The sequence below is a fragment of the Mustela nivalis genome (genome assembly GCF_964662115.1).
Source record: "Mustela nivalis genome assembly, chromosome: 1".
In the NCBI taxonomy this organism is placed as follows: Eukaryota; Metazoa; Chordata; class Mammalia; order Carnivora; family Mustelidae; genus Mustela; species Mustela nivalis.
In genome coordinates this window covers 45311618-45321802 of record NC_139020.1, presented here as the reverse complement: position 1 = coordinate 45321802, position 10185 = coordinate 45311618, and the positions used below count along the sequence as shown (strand labels likewise).

At 38.6% G+C, this 10185-nt stretch overlaps 1 protein-coding gene across 1 annotated transcript; it reads right to left on the bottom strand.

Annotated features, from left to right (window-relative positions):
* Positions 1-424: 424 nt before the first annotated feature.
* LOC309846436 (olfactory receptor 5H2-like) lies at positions 425-1366 on the bottom strand (the record flags this gene model as incomplete). The annotated part of the gene is made up of 1 exon (XM_082695349.1): positions 425-1366. The coding sequence occupies exon 1, from the start codon at positions 1352-1354 to the stop codon at positions 425-427; it is 930 nt and encodes a 309-aa protein (XP_082551475.1). The 5' UTR covers positions 1355-1366.
* Positions 1367-10185: the final 8819 nt, after the last annotated feature.

Sequence of the window (10185 nt, the reverse complement as noted above, 5' to 3'; positions counted from 1 at the left end):
TAAAATTCCTTGTGTAGGTGCTTGGGTGTCTCAGTCATTAAGCTTCTGCCTTCAGCTCAGGTCATGATCTGTGGGTCATGGGATTGATCCCCACATTTGGGGGGTCCCCTACTCAGCAGGAATCCTGTTTCTCCCTCTCCCACCCTGCCTGCTTGGGTTTGCTCTCTCACTGTCTCTTTCTCTCTCTGTGTCAAATAAATATATAAAATATTTTTAAAATTTTTTTAAATAATAAAATTTCTTGTGTGGTTTAAAAATATACACAAATACTTTTATGAAATTTTTAGGTTCTCTCTCCTAGTCATTGAAAAACCAAGGTAATTATAACTGCAAAAAAAAAATTGAGTACGACTCAACACATAGCAACATTAGTGCACGGAATTTTGTCATTTTAATGAAAGGAGAATAGATATTAGTATGAGATCTAAACATTTCTCTTTAATATTTTTCTCAGTGAATCTATGACTTTCTTATTCCTCAGGCTATATATAACTGGATTTAAGAAAGGAATTATGACACTGTAGAACACAGAATCCATCATATCTTGATCATCGGCCTCTGCAGATCCAGGACGCACATACATGAAGAGAAGGGGGCCATAGTACAGAGAGACAGATAAGAGGTGGGCTCCACAGGTTGAGAAGGCTTTTCTTATACCTTGTAGAGACTTCTTTTTTAAGATTGTAAAGAGAACAAGTGTGTAAGACACAAGAACAGTCAAAATGGTAAATGCTTGTATTGACCCAGAGAAAATAAATACTATCAGATAATTAATAGAAGGATCAGTACACGAAATCTTAAGTAATGGTATAACGTCACAGTAAAAGTGATGTACTATGATGGAATTGCAGAAGGTTAATCTGAATAAAAAAGAAGTATGAATTATGGCATGAAGAAAGCCACCTAAAAATGACAAAAGTATTAGCCGGATGCATAGTGTATTGGACATAATCACTGGATAAAGTAACGGTTTGCATATGGCCACATACCGATCATATGCCATTGTTGCAAGCAGAAAACATTCTGTGGTTGCACTGATTACAAAGGAAAAAAATTGTATCATGCATTCAGAGAGAGAGATCATCTTGCTCTTGGCAAAGAAGTTGACTAGCATCTTGGGGGATACTGTGGATGATAACCAAGCATCCACAAATGCCAGACTCCCAAGAAATAAGTACATGGGGATGTGAAGGTGAGGGTCATTGCGGATGACAGCAATCAGCCCAAGGTTCCCCACAATGGTGATGAGATATATAACCAAGAACATCAGGAACAGGGGAATCTGCCACTCTGGTTGATATGTGAATCCTGTGAGAACAAACTCTTCTAGCTTTGTTGCATTTTTAGTTTCCATATTCTTAACAGATGGTCCCTGAAATTAAATGTGGTAAGTGTAAAAAGAATATTCATTAATGATTTATAAAAGACAGTTCAGTGAAGGTAATTGAAATAAAACCATACACTAGCCTGAAGACACTTTCATTTTATTTCCTCTAATATGGCAACTTTTGGGGGGAATTGCTATATTGGAAAAATACAACTACTTAAGTTCAAACTATGTGCACAATAAACAGATTTAGAAGATAAGAAAAACATTCTTAACATGACAAATTCATGGAGTAGTATTGAATGAGGTAGACAAGTTCTGTGTATAGGACATTAATGCACCATGAAAAGTAAAAATGTTAGAAAGGCCTGGATCATCAAGTGATCAGTTCCCTGTGAAACATCTTTAGCTGTGTCCTTCAAAAATAGGCTGGGACTGAAACTTTTATGAAAGGGAGTGTCATTCTCAAATGTTTATTAAATTAAATATTTGATTGTAGGAAATAGGCTGAAAGGAGTGGAAACTAGAGTAAAACAACTAATCAGGTGGGGAGGGTGAGGGTGGTGGGGTTACAGACATGGGGAAGGTATGTGCTATGAAGTGTGTAAACCTGGCAATTCACAGACTTGTATCCCTGGGGATAATAATACATTATATGTTAATTTTAAAAATTTTAAAAAACTAATCAGGAAGACAATATTATTGTCCAGCAATTCCCAAACCAAATTACACAAGAAAATTGTCTAGGACAGTTTTTGTACAAAAATATAGGTTTTGAGATATTACTATACAAATTTATTTAGAGCTCATGAATTGGTTGGAATAATGTGCATTTTATAAAAGCTCCCGGGTTGATTGAACAACATGTACAGTTCTTGGTCTGTGTGCAATAAGACACAGAGAGTAAAGAGGAGACAAAGAGGTAGCTCAAAGTAAATCACAATGTAAATCATTAGGACTCAGTGACATATTGGATGTGAAGGGAGTTGGTCGGTGTAGGAAAAAGAAGACACTTGGTGCTTGGGTAGATGGTCATCAAACATTGAGATTCAGGACTCAGGTATGGTGGGCAGTTTTTTCAAGGAGCATTCTGAAAACACCCAGGTGAAATGTACTCAGCAGAATAGTTCTATAGGTGCTTAATAGAAATGATGACTTGGGAGTCATTAGAGTGACTAAAAGCATAGTTTTGTATGACCTATCCATTAAAGTGTATAAGGTAAAAGAGAAGGAGGAGAAAGAAACTTGTGGAAGTTAAAGAGATTACAAAATGGATATACATCATGTATGCATTGGCTAATATTCGATCGTCTATTCTACCATATGACTCTTGGTGGCAAACAGAAGCTGTCATTAAGTCCAGAAGCCAAAATTTCTATAAACTGACTTTTCCATCATAGAGGACTTGCTTAGGTTTGACAGTAAAAGTCACCTATGCTGGATTTGGTAAATGGAGAGAAAGGGACAAAGGGCCAGGGGGAAAAAGGAGAATTTGGGTTACAAAATCAACCAAGGAAACAATATCATGACCCTAGAAAATGTATCCTACACCTCAATGGTGTAGGCATATCAAAGGAAGCTGTTGCATCTGCACCTAGTAGCAAGCACAGCAGCTCTTAGCGAGCTAGATAGACTAGGACAGATTTTGGCTGTTTCACAGGCTTTCTTGCATTGTGTTCCTGCCATTTCTCCAGTAGGTTTCTCCAGTCCCCTAACATTTTGACATGAAAGTCAATTTCCTTTCAATTAACCCATTTCCTTTGGCAACCAAGAGCTCTGGCTTACACAAAGTGAGAAAAGAAAAAAAACAGAAAAGGACACTGAGCAAAGTGGCCAGAGATGCATGAAGGAATTGGAAAGCTGAGTGTTGCAGAAATAAAGGGAGAAAAAAACCTCAACCAGGACAAAGTGAAGTACAGTGCCAAAAGTGAAATAAGTGCTCTAGTGGAATAGGAGAGAGCAATGATCATTAAGTGTGGGAATTAATAGATTCCTGGTGACTTGTGTGAGAGCAATGTCCATTTTCTGATGGAGTTGAGGTCAGAGAGCAGAGAGGAGAATGGGAAACATGGGGCACAACAGTGAGGAGAACGAAATACGGTGTGCTGAGGAATGTGGGGTGGAGATGGCAATCAGCTGCTGTCCACTGAGTATCCATGGTGTTTTTGTAGGTGGATAGGGATTGGAAAGGCCAAGACATGAAGAGAGAGAAAGAGGAAGTATCAGAGAAAGGCTGAAGATGAAACTGGGGGAAAAGCTCAGACACTCCAGGTAAATATTTGTCTTAACTGTGGTTCTCATTAAAATTGTCAGTACAGGGTATGATTTCTTTTTCTTTCATTCCAAATTCCAACTTTATTTTTCTATGGAAAAATGTGTATGAAATAGAGATTTTCATTTTAATATGAGGTTAGAAACTTTGTATTGGTCATATATATACCAAGATTGCTGAAAGCACACTCCACATTTAAAAGTCACTTTATTTTGTATTTACAGTAGTTAGAACTGAGTTTCTCTAACTACTCTCATTTCATTTGAGAGCCCTTTCCTCTCCACTAGGTTTTAGCAGAATAAAATTGAGCTAAAGTCTGGAAGCTACTCCTAGCAATATAAATGACCTATGCCAATAATTGTAAATTGGTAAATATATATTTATTTGGAATTGGTTTCCTTCCATGCAATCCCCAACTACAAGATAATTTAAAATTCTCAAGTGCAATCTGTGGGCTTTTATTAAGTCAGAAGGCAGAAAGGACACTAGAGGGACATTTTCTACATTTTCTCATTTATATACATACATATTTATACGTATATCCATTATATATATGAGATACTCAATGAAATTATTGTCAGAAGTGGGTGAAAGGATACACAGGTGAGTAATTAAGTGATTAACTTAAAAGGTTTGTCAGAGAATGTGGTTAATTAAATGGAATAAACATTTTGAACAAATCATCAGAGTTTTCTTTACATAGGAAACATTATGACCTAAGTCCTTAAACCCATTTTTAAATCATCTAACTTTCCAGTAACCAAACTCATCCTAGGGAGTCATTGTAATTTTGCTAGCCAGATAATTAACTATGATTAAAGAGTGCAAATTTAGTGATAGAGTCATTTTGCTTACCCAGATTTACTCATAATAGTAAAATACTATTAGGTTATTCACTATTTATTTTCTTTTCTTTTTCATTTCAACTTTTTATATAAATTCTAGGTATTTAACATATACTGTAGTACTAATTGTTTTCATTTTCAACCTGTTATTTTGTCATCTTATAAACCAAATCAAAATTATTTCCAAATATAACAGTACTTTTAACTTTCTATAAAAAATAGTAAGTATTACATAAATCAGTCTCTTACCAATATTTGTTAAGATATTGTGGAGATCTTTTCAGGGTTAGGCTGTCTCAAGCAGAAAAAAAAAATAAGAGTTGCACCAGAATGACAATAGCACTGCCACAATTCTTTGCACACCGATTCATTCTGGAACCTTCAATTACTAAAAAATCAGCAAATGCTGTTTATTATAAATCAGGGGGCACCTGGGTGGCTCAGTGGGTTAAAGCCTCTGCCTTTGGCTAGGGTCATGATCCCAGGGTCCTGGGATTGAGCCCTGCATCAGGTTCTCAGCTCAGCGGGGAGCCTGCTTCCTCCTCTCTCTCTTTCTGCCTCTCTGCCTACTTGTGATCTCTGTCTGTCAAATAAATAAATAAAATCTTAAAAAAAATCTTCTTTGAACTCAAGAGTTAACCAATTCTACAACTGTGTTCTTTTTCCAGAAGAGGAAGGCATGAAGAAGAATTCCCCTAATTGCACCCAAGGGTCCCCTTTAGGACAAAACTACGTTGTTCTTCTGGGCACTGAAGATTAGAATCTGTATGAGAAGTCCAGGTGTCCCAATAGGCTTTACAGACTGAGAATATCAAGTCACATATACAGTTCTAGTTGCAACAGTTGAAATTGCACACTGTGCTGCTGCTTTCCACCACTAAGGACACTTCTGGCATGTTTAGGCAAATCAGTTTATCTATAAATTGGTATTGCTCTGAGGGCTTTGATTAATATGTTCTTGTCTGAGCTAATCATACATGATTTTTGAGGCCAGAGTACGATGTTCTCTTCAGGACCCAACTCCAAGGAAAGCTGTCGCGGCTGGTGCGACAAATCAACCAGGAACTTGAGGGTAAGAGGATGGTGAAAAGAAATTAAGAGAAAAAGAGATGGAGGCAGGAGGAGCACTGAGGAGGATGTCCAACAGTGTCCATTTTATTCCACATCTTACAAGCATTTATAAGGCAGATCACAATAGAAGGAGTAACCACAAGTTCCTATAACAAGTTTTACATTAACTACAAAGAAATCTGGTGATGCCAGGTAGTCACAGCTAATGCCATTAGCTACTAGTGATACAAGAAGTTACAACCACCGAGGGAGTGGATTATGGGAGGTACAGGAACAACAAGGACCAACTAAGAATTCATGCCCCTGAACACATTGTTCCCTTCTGTAGGGAGAGTGTGTGGGAAGTCACATAGGCGAGCACAGGACATATAGCACAGACCCTTTCTCAGTGCTACTCAACCTTTCCTGTTCGTAACCCTTTATTAAGGCATTTGAACTTAAAGGAGACACAAGTCAGGGCCTGGTTTGGTCCTCATCTCAAGCCTTATTGTGGCCTCCAACATCTCCTCCTTCCTTTTTTAAATAAATCAAGCATATGAATTTGTGCCCGAGCATGCAGTCGTTGTTGTCCTGTACGAAATAAGGAAACTCCCCATCCTACAATCAATATAACCAAGACAATGAATATAATGATAAAAAACCAAAAGGAATATTTCATTATATTTCCAGAATTAAACCCATGCAAACCATCTAAAATCTGAGATACCATAGTTGCAGGATTTTGTACATCTAGTTGTGAATGTCCTTTATTAACAATTTCCTTTTGCAACTCTGCAAGATCTAGACTTACATTACTATGAAACCATAATTAGCATACCAAGGTTCTTCTACTTCCACCGGTAATAACATATATGGAAGTTGCATAGTTATAAACACTATTAATGGGACCTGTGCCTGATGAAGGCAGGGAAACAGGTAGAAAATTTGATAACACACAATGGTCACAATGGATATTATACAATAGATGTCCCCCTAGGAAAGAGGTGAGATATATTGAGCCCACTACCAGTAAAAAAGGTCCAGGAACACAGGCCTGCAAAGTCAGATTGAAGTCTTTTGTGGCAGTATAACCACTCCTGGCTATTTGCACTCCGATTGGTCCCAGGGCAGCAACCAGTCTCCAGAGTTCTGCATGAAACATCCCTCAGCTGTAAGTGGGGAGACGTCTTCTTCTCCATCTGTTCTGGCCATTCAATGTGAGGCGAGAGCAATCCTCTGTTGGAGATGCGAGGATTCGGCACCACCTTTCTGGCATCCAGAAAGGGTGTCTTCATCCTTCGGAAAAACACAAACAAAATCGCATCCTCTGTGGAGGACAGGGTCAGGACCCTTCCAAATGCCTCTCAGGGGGTCTTTCCACCTAGCATAAGGAAGAGGAAAAAAGTCTGGATGCCAAAAGCATTCAGCTGCTGTGCGACCTGTATCATCGACATTCAAAAAATTTTAAAATATAAAGAGTTAAAATCAAATACATATGAGGAGAGTATATCACTGTTCCCTGTAGTATCTCCCCCTCTTTTAATTTTTTAAGATATTATTTAAGGGTACCATTAGCTCTTTCAACATTGGCTTGTCCTTGTGAATTATAGGGGATATCCATTGAATGTTCTGATTTGTTTTCAAATAAGTATTTTTACATTTTTGTAAGTCACAGATATCTAAAAAATATATCCCTAGTCTGGAAGAGCAAACATTAGAGAACCAGCAATGTTTAAAATAAGACAAAACATTAAGAGACCACCACATTACAACTTCCTTAAGTTCATCTAGTCCCATGTTACTAATTCTGGTTTACTCTGAATGCAGCTTTTACTTCTGGAAATTTTTACCCATTTCAGATCCCAGGATTTTAACATATCAAAGACCTGTATTTGTCCCAAACATCTCCCATTTGACTTTCCTTTAGGGTGGTTACCCAAATGTAACTCAAGGTTTATCCTTGGTTTAGCAGTACTGAGTAACTTAACATATCAAGGAAAAGCCTTGAGTAAAAGAGGCCTCATTTACAACTCTGGGCAGGCAAAGAGAAAACCATTTACATTTTCTTTTTAACAGTAGATTAATTAATCCAGGAAAGTTTTGTACTTGAGTGGATCATCAATAAAGATTTGCCATGACAGAGGGCTTTAGTCTTTCTTTCTTAAATACTATGCCTCATTTGAACAGAAACATTTTACAGAAAAAGATTCATTAGTCCTTTTTCTCCTCTTGTGAATAAATCCACCAAAACTAATCTAATACGATCAAATTTTTAACATATTTCATTGTTTCCTTTAAAACCTATAAACCAAAGCAAATAAAAGTCACTTCCCCTGATTCTATTACGACTTACTATATACCCTCAGGTTTATCTCCTTTCATGTTCTGGTGTAACCAGACATTTTCACTTTAAGACAAAACTACTCATTCTTTTAGGCCCTCCTTTTTGTGTGTACAGTTAATCTTAGTCCATCCTGACCATACCTAAAATTCTTTTTTGAAGATTTCCCCCTCATGAACCTTCTACAACTTGCTTTTGCATTCAGGTTTTGTCCCAAGCCATTTCCTTCCAAACAACCATCTCATTTAGGACAAAATTACCTTCTCTTACTTTTAACAAAATGTACTCCCATTCCTTAAATCTTTCTTATGTATCTCTTACTTTCCTACATATAGAGTTGCTTTCTCATTTCCATCAGCCTTTCTATACCAGTGTCTCCTCTTTTTTTCCTAAGACTGAGTTTTCTGCGTTTCCCTCCCAAAGTAAATGATGACATAGACAAAGGGAGGGGGATCTTTCAGATGCTGTCCTGCTCGTGTCCCTCGCAAGAACTTAGGAGCATCTTAGCTAAGGTCTGTCCATATAAACCCCGGACCAGGCTACTCCGTGGAGTAGATGCCGTTATGCCATATGACGACCCACGAGACTCAGGATGCAGCCCACTCAGACTCCGTAGCTGAAGCGGTGGAGCCATACAGACACATTCACAGAGTCAGGTACTCTTCAGATTCAAACAGGTTGGACACCCTCCCCTTTGGGTATCCCTGGCTAATGGGAGGTGATCAGTCTCCCCTTCCATTCTTTATGAATGGGTCTAGCTCAGACAGTGGCCCCGGGGCTGTTACAACAGAATTCAGTTAAGCACAAAAGATGTTTACCAACAGATTTCAAAAGCACAAACCTAGTTCCAGCGACCAGCGCTCTAGCATTTTATCTCATTTGATTTAAAGTTTCAGGTTAGCAAAGACTTTGAAATCTACTTTAACTATTACCCATTAAAACTTTGAGACAGACAATTAACCATCAGTTTAGTCATTTCTTTGCTAACAGATTTCAACAGATTTTAACAAATAACACGAGCTTATTTGACTTTAAGTAAAAACTCTGAAGTTTCACATTTACTACTGTTAACTCAAAAGACATGTTTACCCTAATTAACCCAACAAACTTAATTTAGTTCAAATATTGATTTACATTCCACCTGGTTCCACTCCGTTTCGAATGTTTACCTGAGACCTGGGTGGGAAGATCTGGAGTGGGGGGTGTTAGGTCCAGGGGGCGCTCTTCTTGTTAGACTCATGAGAAGCTATAGAGGTTAACTCTATAGAATGTTGCAGATCTAAAGCCTCTGGAATATCTTCCCAAACTTTCATGGTTCCTTCAGGGTAAGCACACGGTCCTCTAATTCTCAACTGATTTTTAATTTCTGCCCTACTTGCTGCCAAATTTATAAATTTACCGTTCCTTCTTTAGGGAACCAAGGACAAAGATCAGACTCCACACCAAAAAATTGGTGTAAGGCCTTCTTTGAGTGCTTAGACCCCTTCTGCTTTAAAAGGACCTGCAATGTCGTAACAAAAAGATCCTGTTCCATAGACTGTGATTGCCCCATATTATTTTACTCCTGCTGTCGCCTGTCAACCTGGGCTCCTCTTACCTGACTGTCCGGCAACTACTTGCCTGTCTATGCGCACTCCCTTGAAATGTGCTCACGTCCCTGTTCGGGTGCCACTTGTCACGACTAGCGCAACAACTCGACCAGGAATGTGAGGCTAAGAGGATGGTGAAAAGAAATTAAGAGAGAAAGAGATGGGGGCAGGAGGAGCACTGAGGAGGATGTCCAACAGTGTCGATTTTATTCCGCATCTTACAAGCTTTTATAAGGCAGATCACAATAGAAGGGGTAACCTCAAGTTCCTATAACAAGTTTTACATTAACTACAAAGAAATCTGGTGATGCCAGGTAGTCACAGCTAATGCCATTAGCTACTATTGATACAAGAAGTTACAACCAACCAAGGGAGTGGATTATGGGAGGTACAGGAACAACAAGGACCAACTAAGAATTCATGCCCCTGAACACATTGTTCCCTTCTGTAGGGAGAGTGTGTGGGAAGTCACATAGGCGAGCACAGACCCTTTCTCAGTGCTACTCAACCTTTCCTGTTCGTAACCCTTTATTAAGGCATTTGGACTTAAAGGGAGACACAAGTCAGGGACTGGTTTTGTCCTCATCTCAAGCCTTATCTTGGCCTCCAACAGAAACTTGTCCTCATGCAAACTACAGCTCACATTCCAGATCTAGACCTGACTCCACACTTTAAGCTGAAATCTGATGAGAAATCTCAGTAGGCAAAGGTCAGGGGAAATGCAAAGGGAAACAAAGATAAAGCACCACAGTGAGAAGTGC